Source organism: Bombina bombina, chromosome 1 (genome assembly GCF_027579735.1).
Source record: "Bombina bombina isolate aBomBom1 chromosome 1, aBomBom1.pri, whole genome shotgun sequence".
In the NCBI taxonomy this organism is placed as follows: domain Eukaryota; kingdom Metazoa; phylum Chordata; class Amphibia; order Anura; family Bombinatoridae; genus Bombina; species Bombina bombina.
The window spans coordinates 1027038644-1027064983 of NC_069499.1; the positions used below are offsets into that span (position 1 = coordinate 1027038644).

The following is a 26340-nucleotide window of genomic DNA, read 5'->3' on the forward strand; positions in this document are numbered from 1 at the left end:
GTTTTGTTAGCAACTATTTCACCTTACCAGATACGTTTATTGCATTTAGAGCAATGTGGAAACAAATATTTAAATAATATTTCTAGTTAAAATAATTCACAGGCAACCTAAACAAGTAAAGACCAAACAAATGTAGGTGTAAAGTGGGTTGCATATGTTTATATATTTGTTTGATCTTTAATAGATCAGTATAACCATTCTCAATCATTTACTTACATAGGCATGTCTAATATTTTTTCTCTATGTAATTTAGGTATAGTAGTGTATGTTAGTGATGCATACATTTATTTTGGACATTTTCTTATTGGTTACATCTGTTCCATTATTTCTTTAACCTTTTCATTGCTAGAAATAAAAACTATTTAAAAAAAAAAAATCACAAAATATCAAAGCTGCTATAGGAGATAGAATTTATTCAGAAAAAAAAAAATCACTTTTTTGTTTTTATTATTGTTACTAACTGAAATAGAACTGGAATATGCTGTGTATAATTATATTTGTATGTATATTCAAAGGCTATTTTAAAAAAAGATGATCAAATGAAAATAAGAATGGTATGTCTGCAATTTCTAACCAACTCATGTACTTCCATTTATAAATTCAAAATGAATGGGGATGATAACTTATTTATTGTTTGGTTATGATAAACAATTTCGGGTAGGATAAGACAGGATGTAAGACAGGTTCTTGACTGAATCTGCAGCCCATTTTCTTAAAGATAAGTGACCACATTACTCTTCTCAAGCTTTACAAACACTGACAGATATGAGGAGCAGGTCCTGTAAAGAAACAAACAAAATGTTAAATAAAATCTGTTGTTTCTGCCTTAACTAAGATACAAAACCCCAAAAAATAGCGCTACACAGGTGTATATTAAGTATCAATACTGCCTTCTAAATCTTAAAAAATACTCAAATATATAGTGATCCTACAGTAAAAACCTTGACAATAATAATACGTGTCAATAGGCAAATAAAAGTTACTTGTGGTCCAAGTGTGTGTGTATATATATATATATATATATATATAATGAATTATATAAATAATAGTAACATCACTTAAGGCCAGATTACTAGTGGAGCTCATAAGTTTGTGCGCAAGCGATATCAGGTTTTCGCGTTCGTTTTTGTGCAGGTTAAATTGCACTGTGGTATTACAAGTTGAAAGTAAACATTATCGCTTGAGAACAATTTAAGTTAATGCTTGTCGGGTTAGCACGTCCTCAGAGCTGTGGTTAACTGTTTGGAAAAACAAAAAAGTCTCACAAAACACATCAAAAATACATTACAAAGTAAAGTTACACTCATAATAACACCATCTAATAAAAACGATGTTTAAAAAAAATGCTGTCTATGTAAATATGTACAAGTAGATGAAAACATGTAAAGCATATTTATGCAATATTCATAATTAATAAATTGTTATACTGTGTATTTAAGTAAATATTTCACATTTGAATGTTCTGCACATAGCATAATATGTTCTAAGTAAGTTGTAAATAAATATTTCTATATATGTATTTATTAATAAATAGAACATTAGGGCTGCAACTAACGATTATTTTAATAAACGATTAATCGGCCGATTATTTTTTCAATTAATCTACTAATCGGATAAAAAAAAATTGTTTTCCTATATTTAAAATAAAATCTACATACTGAGTGTTATAAATATAAACTTCCGACTAAAACTTTGCATTAAAACAACTGTTTGTCCATTTTTTAAGCAGCAGAACACATTTTTATAATTAAGCAAAACAAAACCACAAACTGTTTGAAAAGAGGTAGAATTAGAAAGAGGGAGACTACCACTGTTTATAACATTCTGTTATTCACTCTTTCAGAAACTTTGCATTGAAATGCAAAAATGTCAACATGTCCACATGCTCCTGGCTGAGGCTGGCTCTCTTTTTGCCTGCAGCAGAGAAGAGGCGCTCAGATGGTGTTGTGGTACCTGAGATGCATAAATAGGGTTTTGCAAATTTCACCAAGGTGGGCTATTTATCTTTGTTAGTTCTCCACCAATGCAAGGGGCCTCTCAACAAAGTAAGCCTGGACTTCATTTTAACATAACAATATCTTGAATATCTATATGCAGTGGTAAATAACCATCTATAAGGTTAGGGGGAAAAATATCTGGTCCACTTTTAAAATAACAGATATATACGTACAGAGGTTGAATTTGGTACATATTCCAATTTAATTAAAAATAGGAAGAAAAATAAAAAAGGCAAAAGGGCTAAAGACTAATATATCAGTAAAAGGACACAGTCTTACACATTTATGTATACAGTACAAATATCAACAATAGCAAGCGATCCGCTAAAAATTGTGCAAACAGGTAATAGTGACATCAATTTATTTAACAAATGCCATCAATCTAGGACTAGGTGTAAATAACAAGCTCAGCACTATATCATGCAAGGCATAGTCCCAAATCACCTGATTTTATATAAACAATCCAAATTATGACTCCTATTTTATTTCTTGGTTGCACATTGACAGGAGTAGATGTAAACTTAAAAATAAACTTAGTATCCTAAAAAGGTAAAAAGTAAAATGTCTGTAGATGTCCATTAGGCTAAGGGCATAACCATAAAACACAATACCATGTGCAGGAGCTCAGTGGAGTGAAGCAGCTGGTGCTGTGCACAGAAAAATAATTGCAAACCAACTAATCGATTATGAGATTCGTTGACAACTATTTTCAGAATCGATTATTATCGATTATGCCGATTAGTTGTTGCAGCTCTATAGAACATATTCTGCTATGTGCCGAACATTGGAATGTGAAATATTCATATTTTCTCATTGGGTTAGCGCATATGACAATGGCCTCTATTTATCAAGGTCTGTCGGACCTGATCCGACAGTGCGGATCAGGTCCGACAGACCTCGCTGAATACGGCGATCAATACGCTCCGCCGTATTCAGCATTGCACCAGCAGCTCACAAGAGCTGCTGGTGCAACGCCGCCCCCTGCAGACTCACGGCCAATAGGCCGCCAGCAGGGGGTATCAATCAACCCAATTGTACTCGATCGGATTGATTTCCGGCGATATCTGTCCGCCTGCTCAGAGCAGGCGGACAGGTTATGGAGCAGCGGTCTTTGTAACCGCTGCTTCATAACTGCTGTTTCTGGTGAGCCTGCAGGCTCACCAGAAACACGGGGCATCAAGCTTCATTCGGAGCTTGATAAATATGCCCCATAATGTGAACAGGTTTGCTTGTGAGTTGTGTGTTAGGATTTTTTCCATTTTTTTGCTCCATTGACTTCTATGGGGGAATACGTTATTACGTGCGCAATATTGTAAGTTTGGCTTTTTACGTGCATCAAGTTAGTGTGCAAGCAAAAACAATTTACTTTCAACTTGTAATACAAGTGCAACCCGAAGCGCAAAAATCTTGAGCGGAATATAACACTCCGCTTGTAATCTGGCCTTATGTTGTGTAGAGATTCTTTTAAGATTGGCTTTATGTGCGCAACAGGTTAGTGCGAGACCAATAACTTTTTACTTTCAACTCGTAATGCCAGCACAGCCCAACGCACGCAAAAAATGTACTTCTTAATTTGTGCTGTAGTGAAAGCGATAAATAGCACTCTACTTGTTATCTGCCCTTAATCATTTGTCATATTAAAATATTTTTACATGTTTTATTGCTGCTTATTCATATAGATGATAGACAATTTTCATTACAAATTCTGTTTAGCTACAGATTATAGAAAGTAGTGTTACACTTTCATTGTACATGAATTACAATTAGAGATTTGAATATCAAAATATGTTTTTCTCAAAAAATACAAAACACATATTTGCAACTCTATGTTTTATGATAATATAAGTATTCTGTAATTATTTATTGAAACACCAGAAATTAATAAATAGATACTTTTCAGATTATTACATTATTATATACTAAAACAGGGAACACTAGTAGCATAATTAATTATTTTAATTATATATTAAAATAATATTATCTTGGGGGGCGGAGCCTGACCACGCAGGGAGATGGTCGCACACTGAAAGGGCTCCCATCTCCCAAGCCAGTAAAAACTACTTTTTTTGCATCACAACTCTCCCTAAAACTTGCAGCTATTATGGACAGAGGATAAGGGGGACAACCGACACAAGCTTAAAGTCTGGAGTAATACGGTCGAGTCAGGGCTTCAGGTATCCTGAGGACGCGGCGAGGGAGAACACGCTGCTCAAAGATAAAGGCCTCAGACTCCTGTAACCCATACCGCCTTCATCCACGCTCGAACCGAGCGATAGACAGAGTCGCCAGAGGGGACCCGATCGTGGGCCGACAACAACCCAGGAAACATAGGACCCACCGCGATCCACCGCGATCACGCATCAGCGAGGTGAGATTGTAAGAGTGGTTAATACCGGAGGGGGTCACGGGTCAATACCTAAGCACGAGGGCCTTACCGGAGGCACTATACAAAACTTAACTGCTCAGACCGGTACACACTGCCCTTAAGCACACTGATCTCACAGAGCCTAAACTCTAGGTGCCTGATCAAGGAGGATACTAGTTATTGAGGCCTAATAACCACGTGGGGATCCGCGGACACAATTTGAACGCTCCACACCACATTATACCACCCCTTCTAACAAGGACTCTGAGATCAAGTACACATTAAAAAAGAAAAAAAGGGGTTTAAAAGGGGACAAAAAGACATAACAAGAAGAAAATAAACAGTCAAGAGACACAGATCTAATACAGCGACATCCACCATACAAGCCTGATCCTTGGGGGATGCCTTGCAAAAAACAAAACAAAGCAGGACACTCAGGGCCCCCTAACCCTTTAAGCCAATTTTTAAAACCTGTTGACTCCAAAACTGAAACCCCAGGCGAGAATATGGCCAACAAACAAACCACTACAACAGCTCAGGTGCTACAGACAGAAGCCCCACAGACACCATATCTTACAAAAAATGACATACAGCAATTATCTTCTAAAGAAGATATTCAGGGTGTTTTGCTGGAAATGAGATCTTTATTTGGAGACCTAAGGAAGGACCTGGGTGCTCTAGACAATAGGGTACTGAAGTTGGAAGAGCATCAAGGCACCATTAAAGAAAAAGCTAAGCAACAAGATGAGGATTTGAGGAGCCAGTCAGAACAAATCTTCTATCTGACAGACAAAATGGAAGATTTGGACAATAGATGTAGGCGCAACAACCTTAGGTTTAGGGGGATTTCTGAATCAGTACACCCCCCTGCAATTGAAGGCTATTTACAAGCTCTTTTCAGGATAATAAAAGGGGATCCCTCTGCTCAGGAGATACCAATAGAAAGGGCCCACAGGGCTCTGAGGCCTAAACCACCCTTAAAGGCCCCTCCTAGAGACATTATAGTCAAATTTCTAAGTTTCAAGGATAAGGAGGACATCCTCAAAAACGCCAGATCCAAACAACCAATATCGCATGCAGGTGAGGAAATTCAAATTTTTTCTGACTTATCCCCAGTCACCCTCCAGAAAAGACGGGAACTATCGCACATAACTGCACATCTTCGGAGACACAAGATCCCTTATCGCTGGGGGTTCCCAGTATCCATTATTGTGATTCACAATAATAAATCACTCATTTACAGACCAGGAACCGACCCAAAACTGTTCTATAGGGACCTGAATATTTTGGATAACAAGGAGCACATACCCCCCCACCTAAGGAGGGATGACACAGCGGGACCCTCTACATCTACGGCTGAACCATCTTCAGATGAGTAGTTAAAATTACTGTCTGTTTAGTATTACTTGTATTCATGTTTCTTCATTTTAGGAGACTGTAATTTAACAGAATTATCCTCTGTATTGTCACTACATATAATGGTGATCCACTTTTCTCTAAGTCCAATTTATTAACAGCGGACACACACCACTGAACTCCATTCCTATCATCATTTGTATCCAGTGGGATATGCTGAGTTCTTTCGATTACACCAAGAAGAAAGGGTTGTCTGGATGTATCAGCCCTCTAGAACTTTGCAACTCCCAACTTCCCTATAATGTTATACCAACTAATGTTTAGAATTAATTATGATAACAGATAGGAGTATTGTCTGCTAGGTGATACCTACACCTTTCTGAAACCCCCCCTTCCCCCCTACCTTCCCTCTTGCCCCCTACACACTCTTCCCCTACTCCCCTCCTACCTCCTAATTACCCTTTACCCATTTACCACCTCCTTTATCCTTCACTCATATCCCACCACTCACCTCTACCCTCTCCCCCTCCCTTTCCCATACTCTTCCTCCCCCTTCTACTTACACACTACTTTACGATTCTAACATACTAGATATGCACTCTGAACGGAGATGTGATATGTTACAATGAGCACTAGGTCAAAATATTTAAGGTCACAGGCACAAGACTAGCTGATATATTTGGTAAATGCTTTGCAATTACTAAATAAGGGTATTTTAAATGATAACGAAATACTTATGATATTAGATCATTATATTATATGTTTTGTGAATTTTTAATGCTTTCCCTCCCTCATACCTATCCCCATTCCCCCTTGCCCCCTCCCCCTCTTTCCCCCTTCAATCTCACTCACCCTTTACCATAATACTGTTACCATCCTCCTCTCTCCCACGGTCCCCCTTATAATCCTTTCCTTCACCTCTCTCTCCCCTCTTTTTCCATTAACCCCCTTTCCCCTCTCCACTTATCCTACTCCCACTAGACTTCACCCCTCTCTCTTCACCCTTTCCCTTCCCCACATCTCCCCCTCCCCTCTGGTCCTTTCCCATCCCTCTCTTCCCTTCTCTGAATACATACGACCGCTTGGCCTAAAATATAATTGCTAAGCTCACCGACTGGAGGTGCGCCCAGATACAGTTGACACCAGGTCAAAATCCTTAAGGTTTCAGGTACTAGGACACTTGTTAAATTTGTTGTTTGGTTTTTCTAATGTTCAAAAATGTATTCTTGCAATTTCTAAAAATGATATGTGTTAATAGATTTCAGAACTATATGGCATGTGAACTTTATATCACTCTAGTAACCCTACCTTCTCCACTTCTCTCTTCTACTTCCTCTTTCCCACTCTCCTCCTTCCTCATTATTTCGTCTCCCTCACCCCTCATCTACTATCTCCCTTCACCTTCCCCTCATCCTCGTCCTTTTCTCATGACTCCCCCCTTATTTCTTCCTCACCCCTCTCCACTCACTCTCCCCTCTTTATCCCTAACGACCATATTGGCTAAATTTTTATCAGTCGTGCCCTATTGTTAGAGGTATATGGTGATATTGCAAGTACCCGTTTAGAATGTTAAAGGTTACAGTTTCAAGGTGTGATCGATTCTCTTTGTCATACTTTGTTCGGCCTGTTATTGTTATAGTATTCTGTTCCCTTGTCCCCCTCCACTGTCGGCCAAGAGTTAATTGACGTCTCCTTTCTTGGAGAGTGATCTCTTTATGGTTATTATTTACTGTGCTTGGGAGTACTACCCCTATATTGACTTTGCCTATAGCAAGGTTGCCACATTCTCTCTTCCTATCACCAAGGTTTTTACAGAGACACATCCAAATTAGTCACTTAATCTAAAGCTTAAGTTGTATATAACCTTGGTACTCTCTTTTCTTTAAGCTTGTATATCTTTTCTAAACCTCTTTCTAACCTCTCCTCATTTTCTGACCTATTCCTTTTTTTTTTTTTTTTTTTCCCTCTCCTCCTCCCCCGGCTTGAGCGTCAGACCCAAAATGATTCCTAAAGTCAGCAAATTTCAGGACCACTCCTTACAAATATCTACTATTAATGCTAAAGGTTTAAACAACCCAGGGAAACGATCTATCGCTTTCCGGGACCTTAATAAGCTTAATAGTCACATCCTAATGTTACAGGAAACTCACTTCCAAAAGGGTAAAGAACCTAAATGGTACAATAAACAATACCCAGTCGCACACTTTGCATCTGGGCCAAATAAAAAAGCGGGGGTGGGAATCTTATTTCATAGATCTTTACCAATACAAATACTTCAGGTAGAAAAAGATCCTGCAGGCAGACACATATTGATCAAAGGCTCCCTATATGGCCATCTAATAACTTTGATTAACATATACGCCCCTAATCAGACGCAAATTGGTTTCTTTAGAAAAGTTGCCAATCTCATTCTAGATCACTCCCAGGGTGTTGTCTTCTTAGCAGGAGACTTTAATCTTTCCTTTGAGCCTCACATGGACTCCTCAAAAGGATCTTCCAAGGTTGCTACCAAGAAAATCAAAATAATCAAACATATTTTGCAGAGCCTCACACTCCATGACATATGGAGAACTATGCATCCCCTAGAAAAGGATTATACCTTCTACTCAAACCCACATAATAGTTATACGAGAATCGATCATATATACACGGACCCTCTGGGTCTTTCCATCACGGGTGATTGCAATATTGGCCCTATCACCTGGTCTGATCATGCCCCGGTCACGTGCAGAATACTTTGGCCTGACATTCCAATTTCTCCCAAAATCTGGAGGTTAGACGATTCGCTGTTGAAAGACCCGATATTTCTTGAATCAATACAAAAAGAAATTTCAGAATATTTCACCCTAAATTCACACTCATCTTCCTCTAGACAGTTAGAATGGGAAGCACACAAAACGGTGATAAGAGGCTTACTAATCAAACAAAAGTCTAAACTTAATCGCGTAGCCAGGGAAAAACACTCTAAGCTTTTACAAACAATTACAACACTAGAAGTAACCCATAAACAAAACCCAAATAATGAACAAATTCTTAAAGAACTCCTAGACACTAGACTTCAGCTCAAACAACATTTGAATGAGATTTACCAACGAAAGGCTATGTTCCTCAAACAGTATTACTATGAAGGAGGTAATAAGCCAGGGAAAATCTTAGCGAGAAACTTGAAAAGGAAGCAACTGAATACATACATACACTCATTAGGATCCGCAGAAGGAAAAATAGCTAAAGATAGTGTTATGATAGCTGAAACATTCCGGGCATATTACAACAAGCTCTACAACTTGGGAGGTAACACCTCCCAAGATAAACCCTCTTTAGAAGAGGACCTAAATCAATATTTCCAGAATCTACAACTACCAAAAGTAGATAAACAGACTGCTGACTCTCTGGGGTCAGAAATTTCCTTAGAAGAGCTACAGCAGGCCATAAAAGATATCCCTTCTGGGAAAAGCCCTGGACCGGACGGTCTTACTTCTACATATTATAAAGAATGCGGTGGGGTACTAGCGGGTCACATGTTACAAATGTTTAACAAACTCAGAGACGAACCCACATTATCTAGAATGTTATTAGAGGCTCATATAACGGTTTTGGCCAAGCCAAGCAAACAGGCCACTTCTCCCGGTAACTTCAGACCCATATCTCTGATTAACGTAGATATGAAAATCTTGGCCAAAATATTAGCTAATAGATTAAACAAAATTCTCCCGAATTTGATCGATAGGGACCAAGTAGGATTTATCCCGGGAAGAGAGGCGAGAGACAATATCACTAAAGTAATCCAACTTATTAACTACGCGAAGGTTTCCAATACCCCTATAGTATTATTTGCAACAGACGCAGAGAAGGCCTTCGACAGGGTGGGCTGGCCCTTCCTGCGGAAGGCGATGGAAGAGATGGACATTCCATCAATCTTCTTAAATATGTCCATGGCCCTTTACTCGGCCCCGAATGCGAGGGTTCGGGTGAATGGGACACTCTCTGACACTTTTTACATTAGCAATGGAACGAGGCAGGGATGTCCCCTGTCGCCCTTGCTCTTTGCTATTTCAATTGAGGTTTTAGCTCAAAAAATTAGGCTTAATGACAAAATCACAGGCATAAGGGTGGGAGACTTAGAGACTAAACAAGCATTATATGCGGACAACGTGCTTTTTACTTTGACCAAGGCAGAAACATCCATCCCAGAACTCTTAAAAGAACTAGAATCCTACAGAATGGTTTCTAATTTCCTCCTCAATCTAAACAAATCCGAACTCATGAATATAAATACCCCCCCGCAACATATAGTTACCCTCCAAGAAAAATACGCGATCCCTATAGCAAAACATAAACTTAAATATCTAGGGATACATCTTACACCATGTATAGAAGATTTATTTAAACACAACTACATACCCTTAAAAGATGAAATTGTTAGAGATTTATCGGGCTGGAAGAATAAGCCTATCTCTTGGTTAGGGAGGATAGGAGTCTTTAAGATGAATATCCTCCCTAGAATTCTTTATTTTCTACAAGCTTTACCAATTCCACTACAGGGAGGATACTTAAAACAACTACAATCCATTATAGAACGATACATTTGGGCAAACATCAAACCAAGAATCCCAAAGAAGACAATGTATCTGCCCAGGGAACGAGGGGGGTTAGGGCTGCCCAATCTAATGACATATAGGAGAGCGATACTCCTACAAAGAGTGGTGGAGTGGTCACATAATAATACGGACAAGGCATGGATCCATCTTGATAGACAGATATTTAAACTAAACAATGTGGGCACTTTAGTCTGGATCCCAATGACACATAGACCAAAAGTATCTCTAAATTCCTAATAACTACAGAAACACTATCAGAATGGGATAAAACATTAGCAACAAGCACTCACATCTCATCCAGAAACTCTCCTCTCATGCCAATTATTGAGAACCCTGAACTTCCATACTGGAAACAGGGTTATCAAATCAAACAACCATACAGTATCAGAATAGGATCAATGTATTATCTTAGGGAGAATAATCAACTCAAAACTCATGCTCAAATAGCGGAGACACACACAGAAATCTTCACCTCATGGCTCAACTATAACAGATTACTTCACTACATATCACATCACAAATCTAGGAAAGACCTAGGGAGAGACCCTACAATTTTTGAGGGTCTATGCATTCTCCAGAGTCCACCCAGACATCTCATTTCCATATTATATATAATTGCAGCCAACAACAAGGAGGCACCGCTTCCCTCCTACACATTAGCTTGGAACAAAGAATTATCCCACGAACAGGATGCAGACGCCTGGGCTAAGGCCTTTGAGCATACAAAGCGTTCATCAATCTCCGCTAACATACAAGAGACAAATTTTAAACTCCTGAGCCGCTGGTATCTCACACCAGTCAGGCTCCACAGAATCTTCCCCTCCTTGAGTAGCTCCTGCTGGAGGGGTTGTGGAGGCGAGGGCTCTCTGTCGCATATATGGTGGTCGTGTCCCAAGCTAGGATGCTACTGGGAAACCATCTTTAGCACTATTTCGAATAAGCTGCACACTCACATACCAAACGCCCCTGAAAGCATACTATTCTGTTCTCTTCCCAAAATTAAGGAACCGGCCAAACTGACACTTATGCTAATAATGATTACGGGGGCTAAGAAACTCATACCCAAAAGATGGAAATCCCAAATAACCCCCACAATAGATGAGTGGAATAGGGAGGTCTCGGAGCTAATTTCCCTAGAAAGATACCACTTCCTCAAGATAAATAAACTTGACATACATGAGATGATCCTGGCAATATGGAAGGGTACTATATAGATGGCGCCCCCTCGGGAACCTCTGCCCTCCCCCCCTCCTCCCCCTTTTTTTTTTTTTTTTCTCTCTCTCTCTCTCTCTCTCTCTCCCTTCTTTTCCTTATCCTCTTCTCTATATCTTTTCTTGCTCTTACGGATCTCATTTGTTGCACATATTACTCTAGGCACTTACCAGCTGAGCATGTGGCAATGGTAATGGTGTAGGTTTCACCACATGCACTATATACACCATAAATATAAAATTAGAAGGTTTTCCAGGACTGATGCTCTCTCTTCCCTTTATCTTTCTATTTTATATTTGAGGCCAAGAACTCTAAGACATTGGTTTCGAACTGTATAAATAAAGAGATAGGCTTCTTATTGTATAGTCAGGACCGAATCACATTATGTTGCTCCTGTATTTACTGTAGAGCTTGTTATGAATCTAGATTCTGTTATGAATATTGTAAACCTGTAAAAACTACAATAAAGCTTATTTGAAAACTTAAAAAAATAATAAAAATAAATAAATAAAAATAATATTATCTTTAGGTTCATATTAATTTTCAGTGAATATAACATTTCTTCTAATTGAAATTTCCATCTCAATACCTTAGAACACAGTTTATCTTACATATGTGTATATTTAAATATGCATACAATTACCTTGAAAATAATTACTAATTAATAATCATTATGTCTATTTTACATTTTAATGTTTATAGAAGATTACCTTAACTGCTTCAATGTGTCCTTCACTAAAGTCTATTTTCATCATCTTTATAATGTTTGGTAGAGGAAAAACTGTCTGTAAATTATCTTTAAAAAACAAACAAAAAAGAAAACAATAAATACAAGCATAGAAATATTAAGATACACTGTAACATTATGTGAGCAAATGTGAGATTCTACTTAGATGTGGGTTAGGATATGCTTTTTATGACTTAGCAAATTAGGGTTATTCAATCATTTTTTTCCCAAGGGGTTACACTTTAAAAATATTTAAGACTAAATAAAACATACAGGAAAAAATTGACTTAAAACATTCTAATAAGCAATGGTTTAGTTAGCTATGCACATTGGCTAGAACAAGTGCCAGAATTTGCTTTCAAATTTTAGTACAGAATGTGTGCAGATACATGAAGGCTAACATACTTGTATGGCCCAGATTGCAAGTGGTGCACTTATTTTTTATTGCTTATGATCGCTAATTGCGCTTAAGGTAAAAAAATAGTGATAACTTCGGGATATCATAACCGCGGCCTAGAAGCAAAACTTTTTTTTCTTTCTGCGATGAGATATTTTTAGTGAAAATTTTTCTACAGGTCATTTTGAAATTCAATTTAAAATTAGGCGGTTACACTAGAACACCGACTAAATTACAATGTGTTGATTAACTGGAGAATAAATCATTTTCTTAACCGTTTTATATATATATATATATATATATATATATATATATATATATATACATATATATATATATATTAACAGGTATTTGAAGAGCGCCAACAGATTCTGCAGCACTATAAACATAGTTGGTATACAGGATAACATTTATAGGGATCCAATGGGTAGAGGGCCCTGCAGAGAGTTGCACTTTTGTAGTCGGCTCTTATGAAGGCAATCTACAAACAGCTGGGCTCATTCTAAGGGGTTCAAGGGGAAAGCAATGGAGTTAGGAAAGGTTAGTGTAGGTTGTATGCATCCCTGAATAGTAGAGTCTTTAGGGAGTGCTTGAAGCTGTTAAAACTAGGGGAGAGTCTTGTGGAGTGAGGCATGGAGTTCCACAGGATGGGGGCCAGTCTGGAGAAGTCCTGTAAACCGGAATGTGAGGAAGTAACAAGAGAGTAGGAGAGTAGGAGATTGTGAGCAGAAAGAAGGGGACAGGAGGGAGAGTATCTGGAGACAAGGTCTGAAATGTAGTGGGGAGCAGTGCAGTTGAGGGCTATATACGTCAGCGTTGGGATTTTGTGTTTAATCCTGGAGGCAAGAGGAAGCCAGTGAATGAATTGGCAGAGAGGTGCAGCAGATGAAGAGTGACGTGTAAGGAAGATGAGCCTGGCAGAGGCATTCATTATGGATTGTAAAGAAGCTAGGTGGTAGCTAGGTAGACCAGAGAGGACGGAGTTGCAGTAGTCGAGATGGGGAAGGATGAGAGAGTGGATTAAAATCTTAGATGTGTCTTCTGTAAGGAAATGTCTAATTTTAGAGATGTTTTTAAGATGGAAGCGACAGACTTTAGCCAAGGACTAAATGTGAGGAGTGAAGGAAAGGTCTGAGTCAAGTGTGATCACAAGTCATCGGGCATGCAGGGTAGGGGTAATGATGGATTTATCAACAGTTATAGCAAATTGGGGGGGTGGAGATTTTGGAAGAAAGGGGAAAAATAAGGAGTTCAGTTTTGGAGAGATTTAGCTTAAGGTAGTGAGAAGACATCCAAGATGAGATATGAGAAAGACAGTTAGTGATACGGGTTAGTAAGGAAGGAGGTAGATCTGGTGCAGAGAGGTAGATTTGGGTCTCATCGGCATACAAATTATATTGAAACCCATGGGACTTTATTAAGGAACCTAATGATGATGTATAGATTGAGAAGAGAAGTGGACTGAGGACAGAGCCTGGGGTAAAGTTGTAACGGGGTGGAGGATGCTCCGGAGAAGGCTACACTAAAGGTATGGTTAGATAGATAGGAAGAGAACTACAAGAGAGCTGTGTTACAGATACCAAAGGATTGGAGGGTTTGGAGCAAAAGAGGGTGGTCAACAGTGTCAAAGGCTGCACACAGATGAAGGAGGATAAGCAGAGATAAGTGGCCTTTGGAATTTGCTGTAAGTAGGTCATTGGTAACCTTGACAATTGCTGTCTCTGGGGAGTGATAGGGATGACATCCAGATTGCAGTGAGTAAAGAAGAGAGTATAGTGTAAAGTATAGTGTAAGGAAATGGGATAGACGTGCATATACTAGCTTTTCAAGGGGCTTTGAGGCAAGAGGGAGTAGGGAAATAGGACGGTAGTTAGATGGGAAGTTGGATTGAGGGAAGGTTTTTTGAGGATAGGTGTGACCAGTGCATGTTTTAGAGATGAGGGAAATATACCAATGCTGAGGGAGAGGTTGAAAATGTGTGTGAGTATGGGGTGAGGGTAGAAGAGAGGGAGGGGAGTAGCTGTGAGGGGATAGGTTCGAGGGGACAGGTAGTGAGGTGGGAGGACAGTATGCGGGCAGAAACTTATTCCTCAGTAACAGGGGCAAAAGAGCTAAATTTAAGGGTATTTGGGTTTTGAATGATTGTGAGATTTTGAGGGGTGGGAGATTGGTAGTAAGTTGAGAGGTGATTTCATTTCTGATAGAGTCAATTTTGTTATTGAAGTGGCTGGCAAAATCTTGAGCTGAGAGAGATGTTGTATTAGGAGGTGGGGGTGGGCGGAGAAGAGTATTGAACATTGAAAACAGATGTTTTGGGTTAGAGGAAAGAGTAGAGATGAGATCAGAGTATTGTTGCTTATAAAGTTAAAAGACAGAATAGTAGGAGTTCAGGATGAACTTGTAGTGAAGAAAGTCAGCTGAACACAGAGATTTCCTCCAGTGTCACTCAGCAGTACGGGAACATCTGTGTAGGTACCGTGTCAGAGGAGTATGCCAAGGATGAGAGTGTGGTTTCTGAGCTATGGTAGGAGGGGCCATGGTGTCAATGAGCAATGTAAGGGTGGAGTTATAGTGGCAGATAGATTGGTCAGGGCAGGAAAAGGAGGTGATGGAAGAGAGGAGAGGTTCGAGAGAGATAGCGAACTGTTGCTAATCTAATGACTTAGTGCTTCTGTGAAGTTTGTTGTAAGGGGTAGAAGAAGGGGAGGTTGTAGGGAGGGAAGTGATGTTGCAAGTTAGGAGATGATGGTCAGAAAGAGGAAAAGGGGAGTTTGTGAAATTTGAGATAGTGCATCGATAGGTGAAAATCAGATCAAGGGAGTGACCATCTTTGTGACAGGCCGAAAGAGGAAGTTAGTTGCAGAAGTTGTTTTGCAGAGGAGGCAGTGGGATTGTCAAAAGGGATGTTGAAGTCAACAAGAATGAGGGCAGGGGTGTCTGAGGAAAGGAAATAAGGAAGCCAGGCAGCAAAGTGATCTAAAAATTGAGTTGGGGAGCCAGGGGGCGGTATATGACTGCAACATGTATAGAAAGGGGAGAAAATAAACAAATCATGTGTGCTTCAAATGAAGAAAATGTGAGGGAAGAGAAGGGCTGTATTTGTTGAAAGGTGCAATGAGAGGAAAGTAAAATACCAATACCATCTCCTTGTCTATTGCCAGACTTAGGAGTGTGGCTGAAATGGAGACCCCCATGTGACAGTGCAGCAGTGGATGCTGTGTCTGAAGCAGAGAGCCAGGTTTCTGTAAGAGCCAGAAGGTTAAGAGAGTGGGAGATAAAGAGATCATGGATAGAAGTGAGCTTGTTGCAAACAGAGCGATAGTTCCAGAGTGCACAAGCGAAGGGGGTGGTGGTTTTAGATGCAAGAGGATTGAGATTAATGTTACCAGAATTTTGTTTTTGGAGCCTATTGAAAGGAACGCATGGATGTGCAAGGTTAGGAAGTTGTGGGGGACCAGGATTAGGGGAGATGTCGCCAGCAGCTAGTATGAGCAAGAGGGAGTGTGACGTGAGGTGAGATGCAGATTTGCAGTTTTGCAGTAATGAGACTGTTTTCGGGCTGAAGTGCAAGGGGGAGAGAGCGTCTTTAGGAATGTGTGAAGTTCATGAATACAAAAGTAAGGTGAGGTTAAGAGAGATAGGCTAATGAACAGTGCAGGTGGTGAGGGGGAAGGAGTAATAGAATAAATTAGTGTGTTATAGAGACAAAAAGGTAGCAAATAGGAATGTGAATATAGTGAGCATTATTACAAACTAAGCAAACAGTGAATAAAACACAGTGTTACAATAGGACTTGCCTTATCCCTTGTCCACTCCTTGTTCAATTCTTGTGCAATTCTTTTGCCCAATTGTTAATGTCTCACTTATAAATGTTCACTTAAGAGATGGGAACAGATGATGTTACACTATTGCTATATAACCTACATTGCTAACCCTGCCCCTGCATTGTTTCCCCTTAGCAGTGTTAAATTTATAGGCCACAGCATTCAGCTGATTGCAATAAAGTAGGTAATGACATGATCAAATATAGTCAAAAGACCAAAAGGTTTGATTCAGGGTGATATAAGTAAAAATAACAGACAATAGAATTTGGGGGAAGCTAGGGTTATACTATTAGTGAAATAAAAAATTAAGAATTATAACAAGTATTGACAAGGTTTGAACATCACATAGATAAAGATGAGCTATCAGCAGAATAAATTCATAACATATTACACAGACTACAGGCACAACACAAAGGAGAGACTTTGAGTAAAATTAACACATATACATACACACAAACACACACACATAAATATAATTTTTTTTCCATATAAACACTTTTTTATTTCACCTGTTCATTGGAGTGCACTTATTTCAATGGATTATAAATGAAAACATATATATATATCTCTCAATGTAAATATTTGCATAGGAAATTAGCACATCTAGGCAAGAGACCCGCTTGCTTTTTTAAACCAAAATTCATTAAAAAACGGAGAATTTGCATATCTAATTTGCATATCTTACCCAGAATTCTCTTGTGCATTGGAACATTGTATATGAAGTATTTCTGGGAAAAAGCAAGCGGGGGCTCTTGCCTAGATGTGCTAATGTCCTATGCAAATATTTACATTGATTACATTTTGAGACATGGAGGATTTTAATTTCAGTTTTTTATCTCCCCCATAATTTTAATGAATTATATATATATATATATATATATATATATATATATATATATATATATATATATATATATATATTTATCCAAAACATTGAAGGGGACTGCACTCTCAGACTGGACTTGGTACACATTCCATTACCCTGTCCCTAGAGTAACAGGCAGTTAACCCCAAACAGGCCTAGGTGCAAGACCCATAGGGGAAATTACAAAACAAATTAATACAACACACAGAGAAAGTCCAGCACTCACTTACAAGCTCTCAGCTAAGATTAAAAGCAAAAATGGAAGGGTTAGTTACCGCATCTGGCCAAATTGGACAAGTCCAGGTACCTCATCAAGGTCCCTTCCAAAACCTGGGTCACTAAAATAGCCACACAATGCAAGCTCTCAATCCAAAAAACTGGGAACAAGTGAAGGGTGCACAGGCTTAAGTAATCACCCTAGACATATACAATACATGAAAGGGGACTGCACTCTCAGACTGGACTGGGTACACATCCCATGACCCTGCAATATGCTCAGCTCTGGGTGTTCACTGGTACTCACAGGAAGCTGTTCTGTCCCCAGACTCACAGGCAGTTAACCCCAGACAGGCCTGGGTGCAAGGCCCATAGAAAAAAAAAACAAATTAATACAACACACAGAGAAAGTCCAGCACTCACTTACAAGCTCTCAGCTAAGATTAAAAGCAAAAATGGAAGGGTTAGTTATCGCATCTGGCCAAATGGAACAAGCCCAGATACCTCGTCAAGGTCCCTTTCAAAACCTTGGTCCCTAAAACAGCCACACAAAGAAAGCTCTCAATCCAACAAACTGGGAACAAGTGAAGGGTGCACAGGCTTATGTAATCACCCTAGACATATACAAAACATGGAAGGGAAGGAGACTGCAATCTCAGACTGGACTGGGTACACATCCCATGACCCTGCAATATGCTCAGCCCTATATATAAAATATAACAGTAATGAATCTAAATCTAACAATCATCCAAATTGAATACCTGCATGGACAAAATTCTGCTGAACCAAACATTTGAAAAATTCAAAACGAATTTTTTGCCTGTGTACATTTCTAATATTTACACCTATAAAGACATGTATACAGATGTATACACATATATAGACATGGATGCACACACACACACATCCAAAATGGTGGTCGCTATGCAAAATGGCCTGCCAAACACTGCACAAGGTGGGGGACGTGATGAGGGGTGGAGCTGGGACTGTGATGTGTCCAAGATGATGCTGATTCGCAGGGTGTGACTTATGGTCTCCATGCAAGTCCGAATACAGGAAAATGTCAGTCACCTGACCTGCATACCCTATATTACCCCAGTGCACACCCCAACAATTGCTTGGTTATTTTTGCACTGTCTTGATTCCTGGCATTCATCTTGCCCTGTTATCTCAGATCCTGTTCCCCATTGTCCTGTCTAGCTTGGGTTATGACTCGGATTGTTTATTGACCTGCCTTACTGCCACCTGCCCTGACCTAGAGAACCTTCTGACCACAACTTCTGCTCTGCCCTGTATTGGATACCTCGCCTGGCTTTACTTACTCTGTTCCACTGCACCCGAGTTCCAATACACTACTAGACCCCTAGTGGGTTGTGACATGCGCAACCCATTACTTTCAACCTTTACTATAAGTAATATTTAGCAACATTGCAGTGTCCATTAAAAGTAATGGGTGCGCTAAAGCCATGTTGGCCACATTAAATCTTCTCTATGAAATCTGATTTACCATGGACTTTTAAGGGACAGTCTAGTTCATTTTTTTTATTGTTTAAAGAAAATAGATAACACCTTTACTACCCATTCACCAGCGTTGCACAACCAACATTGTTATATTAATATACGTTATAACAATTTAACCTCTGACTGTTTCTAAACCTCTACAGTCTGCCTCTTATCTTCATTTTATAAGCTTTTCACAGCCAGATAGTGTTAGTTAATGTGTGCCATACAGATAACATTGTGTTCAATCTCGTGGAGTTATTTATGAAGCAGCATGAATTGGTTGATATGCAAGTTTTTAAAAAGCACTGAGATAAGAGGGCAGTCTGCAGAAGCTTAGATATAAGGTAACCACAAAAGGTAAAAAGTAATATAACCATGTCAGTTATGAGAAACTGGGGAATTTGTAATAAAGGTATTATCTATTTTTTAAACAATAACATTTTGTGGGTAGACTGTCCTTTTAAGTTGTGCGCTAATGTTAGCATTAATAAGCGATACTGTTTATCACGTCCAGCACTATTATTATCTTGCCACTTGTAGGACTCCATTTATGAAGCAGTGGATGCAGCTTCGGAGCCTCATAATTTCAGACTCACCTGAAACAAAATTTAAGAAGCAGTGGCCATAACATCTTTCTGCCACCTTTTAGGTGGTGGATTGAAATCATCTTTATCCGTTATGATTGGGATGATTGACAGCCCCTGCTAGTGGCATATTGGCCGCTAGTGAGCAGGGGGCGGTATTGCACAAGCATTTCACTAGAAATGCTTGTGTAATGATAAATGCTGAAAGCATTTAGAGATGTCAAGCAAACATGATTCACTTTAGCGAATCATGTCCAGTTGACATTTTGTAAATCTACCCCATACTCTAGACCTATGAGTGTAATATTAGCTAATACTGTAGCTGGTAGTATGACTATTTTTGGGTATGTTGATATAACTTATTGTGTTAGAGTAAAAACTTAGGGAGATTTTGTAGCTGTAACATTAAAGTGATTGGTTCAAGGACCCCTTTGAACAATTTCCCCTTACCTTGAAATATAGTAAGGGATAGTATTGGTGGACAGAACTAGTTTACAAAACATATTAGTATTTATCTACTGGGAGGACTGGTGAATCCCCATAGTACAAAAACTAGTTTATTTTTCTATTGGCATTAGTAATTTAAAACATTGTGGCTAGATTACAAGTGGTACTCTAGTGATAGCACAGATGCAATAACCAATATCGCTTCACAGTGCTACCATTACACGCAACTTTGATATTAATAGTCCATGGAAAAGCATGTTAACCAGAGAAGGCTTAGCGCTGCTGACTTTGATTGATATTGCAACCATAATTTTCACTGGTATTAAAAGTTGAAAGGTATAGTTTGTGTTTGAACAAAAGCTGGAACTGCACCAGAATATTTGGAACAACTTCAGCATTGAAGTAAATTATAAGGGTTAAAAAATTTCCTCAAAACACATTAAAATAAAGCTCTACACACACATATATATACTTTTTGATATCATATTATTATTATTATTATTATTATTAAACGGCTAGATTTAGAGTTTTGTCGGTAATGACCCGCGTAGCTAACGCTGCCTTTTTTTCCCCCGCACCTTTTAAATACCGCTGGTATTTAGAGTTCACAGAATGGCTGCGTTAGGCTCCAAAAAGGGAGCGTAGAGCATAATTTACCGCCACTGCAACTCTAAATACCAGCGGTGCTTACGGATGCGGCCAGCTTCAAAAACGTGCTCGTGCACCATTCCCCCATAGGAAATAATGGGGCAGTTTGAGCTGAAAAAAACCTAACACCTGAAAAAAAGCAGCGTTCAGCTCCTAACGCAGCCCCATTGTTTCCTATGGGAAACACTTCCTAAGTCTGCACCTAACACCCTAACATGTACCCCGAGTCTAAACACCCCTAACCTTTCACTTATTAACCCCTAATCTGCCGCCCCCGCTATCGCTGACTCCTGCATATTATTATTATTAACCCCTAATCTGCCGCTCCGTACACCGCCGCCTACTACGTTATCCCTATGTACCCCTAATCTGCTGCCCCTAACACCGCCGACCCCTATATTATATTTATGAACCCCTAATCTGCCCCCCTCAACGTCGCCGCTACCTACCTACAATTATTAACCCCTAATCTGCCGACCGGACCTCGCCGCTACTATAATAAAGTTATTAACCCCTAATCCGCCTCACTCCCGCCTCAATAACCCTATAATAAATAGTATTAACCCCTAATCTGCCCTCCCTAACATCAACGACACCTAACTTCAAGTATTAACCCCTAATCTGCCGACCGGACCTCACCGCTACTCTAATAAATGTATTAACCCCTAAAGCTAAGTCTAACCCTAACCCTAACACCCCCCTAAAATAAAAATAATCTTATTCTAACTAAATAAATTAATTCTTATTAAATACATTATTCCTATTTAAAGCTAAATACTTACCTGTAAAATAAATCCTAATATAGCTACAATATATAAATTATAATTATATTGTAGCTATTTTAGTTTTATATTTATTTTACAGGCAACTTTGTATTTATTTTAACCAGGTACAATAGCTATTAAATAGTTAATAACTATTTAATAGCTACCTAGTTAAAATAATTACAAAATTACCTGTAAAATAAATCCTAACCTAAATTACAATTAAACCTAACACTACACTATCAATAAATTAATTAAATATAATACCTACAAATAAATACATTTAAATAAACTAACTAAAGTACAAAAAAATAAAAAAGAACTAAGTTACAAAAAATAAAAGAATATTTACAAACATTAGAAAAATATTACAACAATTTTAAGCTAATTACACCTACTCTAAGCCCCCTAATAAAATAACAAAGCCCCCCAAAATAAAAAAATGCCCTACCCTATTCTAAAATTAAAATAGAAAAGCTCTTTTACCTTACCAGCCCTTAAAAGGGCCTTTTGCGGGGCATGCCCCAAAGAATTCAGCTCTTTTGCCTTGAAAAAAAAACATACAATACCCCCCCAACATTACAACCCACCACCCACATACCCCTAATCTAACCCAAACCCCCCTTAAATAAACCTAACACTAAGCCCCTGAAGATCTTCCTACCTTGTCTTCACCATGCCAGGTATCACCGATCGGTCCAGGCTCCGATGTCTTGATCCAAGCCCAAGCGGGGGGCTGAAGACGTCCATCCTCCAGCTGAAGTCTTGATCCAAGCGGCGGCTGAAGAAGTCCATCTTCGTGCAGAAGTCTTCATCCTATCCGGGCAGAAGAGGAGATCTGGACCGGCAAACATCTTCATCCAAGCAGCATCTTCTATGTTCTTCCATCCGATGACGAGCGGCTCCATCTTCAAGACCTCCGGCGTGGATCCATCCTCTTCTTCCGACGACTAGACGACGAATGAAGGTTCCTTTAAGGGACGTCATCCAAGATGGCGTCCCTCGAATTCCGATTGGCTGATAGGATTCTATCAGCCAATCGGAATTAAGGTAGGAAAATTCTGATTGGCTGATGGAATCAGCCAATCAGATTCAAGTTCAATCCGATTGGCTGATCCAATCAGCCAATCAGATTGAGCTTGCATTCTATTGGCTGTTCCGATCATTATTATTAACTATTTAATAGCTATTGTACCTGGTTAAAATAAATACAAAGTTGTCTGTAAAATAAATATAAATCCTAAAATAGCTACAATATAATTATAATTTATATTGTAGCTATATTAGGATTTATTTTACAGGTAAGTATTTAGCTTTAAATAGGAATAATTTATTTAATAAGAGTTAATTTATTTCGTTAGAATAAAATTATATTTAATTTAGGGGGGTGTTAGGGTTAGGGTTAGACTTAGCTTTAGGGGTTAATACATTTATTAGAGTAGCGGTGAGGTCCGGTCGGCAGATTAGGGGTTAATACTTGAAGTTAGGTGTCGGTGATGTTAGGGAGGGCAGATTAGGGGTTAATACTATTTATTATAGGGTTATTGAGGCGGGAGTGAGGCGGATTAGGGGTTAATACATTTATTAGAGTAGCGGTGAGGTCCGGTCGGCAGATTAGGGGTTAATAATTGTAGGTATGTGGAGGCGACGTTGGGGGCGGCAGATTAGGGGTTAATAAATATAATATAGGGGTCAGCGGTGTTAGGGGCAGCAGATTAGGGCTACATAGGGATAATGTAGGTTGCGGCGATGTGCGGTCGGCAGATTAGGGGTTAAAAAATTTAATAGAGTGGCGGCGATGTGGGGGGGCCTCGGTTTAGGGGTGCATAGGTAATTTATGGGTGTTAGTGTACTTTAGAGCACAGTAGTTAAGAGCTTTATGAACCGGCGTTAGCCCAAAAAGCTCTTAACTCCTGACTTTTTTCTGCGGCTGGAGTATGTCGTTAGATTTCTAACGCTCACTTCAGCCAAGACTCTAAATACCGGCGTTAGAAAGATCCCATTGAAAAGATAGGATACGCAAATGGTGCAGGGGGATCTGCGGTATGGAAAAGTCGCGGCTGCAAAGTGAGCGTTAGACCCTTTCCTGACTGACTCTAAATACCAGCGGGCGGCAAAAACCAGCGTTAGGAGCCCCTAACGCTGGTTTTGACGGCTAACGCCAAACTCTAAATCTAGGCGTTAATGTTTTAAAAGGGTTAATATATATATATATATTCATATATTTATAAATATGTATGTGCTCACGTACATACATACATATATACACATAAATATACATAGATAAACAAACACATACTGTATATATATATATATATATATATATATATGCACACACATATATACACACATACATAGAAATATACACACACACACACATTTTGAGCCCTTCTTAGTCAAATACCTTGAAACATGCAATATAATTGTATTCATTTTAATGTGTTTTAATGGAAATACTTGAAATTCCAATGCTCTTAACAAAGATAAAAATTATCTTTGTATTTTTAAATATATATTTCTATATATGTCTGTATGTACAATCTTGCTAGCTCAGCCAAAACCATTTTTTACTTTGACCACAGTTAATGCGCAAGCTAAAAAGCAGTTTACCACACTACTTGTAACTGGTTCTGTATGCAGCTTTGAAACTTCATTAATGAAATACTTAAATCAAATATAATGTATTGATTACTCACCATTAATTGTGGGTGTGTATACCTGTTCAATAACAGATGTAAAAAAATCCTCCAGGTCTTGCACCTAAATTAAATTGTAAATTAGTACATGGATTTAAATGAAAACATTGCAGATCATAAGACTCTAAGCACTTACTTCAAAAGCGCCAACTGAGGTTGAAAAGAGGGTCAGAAACATTCTAGAAATAACAAAATGGTCGTAAATGAATTTATATTTCTTGTTATTGTTTACATTTTTTGTAAATACATTTACAGCTTTCTTTTTGACTTTTTTTTCTCATTCTTAAGCTGTCATTTTACTTTATTGTGACACTCTATCTACACCATATTTTAAAATAGAAGCACAAGAAAAAAAACAATCATCAATATGACACACACACATACACATTCACACACACAGGGCTTGACATTTCTAGTGGTCCATTAGGCGACTTAGAATTTGCAGCGGGCAACTTTCTTATCTTTATCATTGAGTGTACTAGTAACTTTTTCCCTCTGGATATTTTCCACCACTGCGTATGTATATATATGTATATATATATATCCTATATTATAAATGACCAGGTATGTTTGTCCAACTGTCCGGCTCCGTCATGCACAGTAGAGACTGCGGCACAGTACAAACATACCAGGCCATAAGGATCAGTGACCGCCAAGACTTTGCAAGTCAAAGGCCATGACGACCAGAGCCAGGAAGGTTAGAAAGGAGGCGGTAGGATTGCTACGCTACAGAAAAAGAAAAAAGGTTGACAAAGGCCGTGATGACCAGCACTGGGAGGGTTAGGAGGGAGTTGGGTGGGCGACACCTCGTTGGAGAGGGCAGGAGCGGTTGGGACCGCTACGCTACACATAAAAAAAAATTATAATCAAAAAGTTATAGTAACAGCACAACTTTAAAGATAAAATGATACATTTTTGATGGGAAATTTATATCTAAAGGGTTCAAGAGTCTAGTATCGCTATAAATACTATAATAAATAATATAATATAAAACGTAGCACACCTGATTAGAAAAAAAGGCTCAACTTTATTAATATGCCTATACAAAAAAAGAAGTATATCAATACCCAAAATTCATGTCATTCCAAACATTCGTCAGTCATACATACACATAAAAAGAGATTACACCCCAGGCGTCCCTAGGGGAATCAAACATATGCTGCCATCTTGTTAGAATTTTTTTTTTTGGAGGACGTAAAAAATTCAAATGTTGAATGTAGTATAAATAATCCTAAAAATGAGGGTATTAATAAACCATCAATCTCATCTGCTGAATTATCGAATCAGAGCTCAATGAGGCACTCAATGAAACACTCGGATAAATGCTGACAATAAAGTTTAGCTGTAAACCACTCCCCTTATCAGTGGGTTTGTCACTTTGTACTCCATACACCAATCGATGTGTTTGTACTGCAGAAAGTTCCCAAGACTATACATATGGCAACCTTAGTGTATGTGTTTCCAAAACTATACCTACGGCAATCTTGATTCAAACAGCAATAAAGTGTCCAGCTGTGTATGATTGTAAAAGTCACTTGTCAATGTGCCAGTATGTTAGCAAGGTATAGCAATTTGTCAACATGCATGTTAGTATACAACACAATACTTGCGGTTCCATTTGTATCACTTCCACATTCAGTATTGCACATACTGGCACATTGACAAGTGACTTTTACAATCATACACTTTATTGCTGTTTTGAATCAAGATTGCCGTATGTATAGTTTTGGAAACATTCTGCAGTGTAAACACATACACTTGGCTCTTCATTTATGCTGTTGCTAATTGCTACATTCCTGTTAACTCTACCCTACCGCAAGTGTTGGATTAAAGTTGGGAGTGATATATGCATAGAGTTTGCAAATGATAAAAATGGAATTGCAAGCACTGGGTTTCATACTAACATGCATGCTGAGAAATGAACTGCTTCATCTTGCAAACAGATTGGCATATTAACAAGTGATACTGACAGCTATATGCAACAAGATAATTTAATGCTGTTTACATTAAGGTTGCCATATGTATAGTCTTGGGAATAGCTATCCCTCTGAAGAAGAAGGTAACTTTGAAACGTGTCAGGGATGCTGTACGGATGTTATTGAGTTAGTAGAGACTCTGAGGTATTGTTTTATGCTCGTTCT

General features: G+C 38.7%; 1 protein-coding gene across 1 annotated transcript; it reads right to left on the reverse strand.

The window, feature by feature from the left end:
* Positions 1-388: 388 nt before the first annotated feature.
* Positions 389-24437, reverse strand: LOC128640809 (BPI fold-containing family B member 6-like). The gene is made up of 4 exons (XM_053693233.1): positions 24336-24437; positions 24200-24263; positions 12239-12324; positions 389-779 (listed from the first exon to the last, which is right to left on the reverse strand). The coding sequence occupies exons 1-4, from the start codon at positions 24375-24377 to the stop codon at positions 741-743; spliced, it is 231 nt and encodes a 76-aa protein (XP_053549208.1). The 5' UTR covers positions 24378-24437; the 3' UTR covers positions 389-740.
* Between the last annotated feature and the right edge of the window lie 1903 nt (positions 24438-26340).

Bases quoted from the DNA above. Each gene is read 5' to 3' on its own strand.
- LOC128640809 (XM_053693233.1), bottom strand. From the start codon at position 24,377: ATGTTTCTGACCCTCTTTTCAACCTCAGTTGGCGCTTTTGAA. The intron at 24,264-24,335 runs GTAAGTGCTTAG...AATTTAATTTAG, and splicing joins CCTCAGTTGGCGCTTTTGAA to GTGCAAGACCTGGAGGATTT. The intron at 780-12,238 runs GTAATCTTCTAT...GTTTCTTTACAG, and splicing joins GACACATTGAAGCAGTTAAG to GACCTGCTCCTCATATCTGT.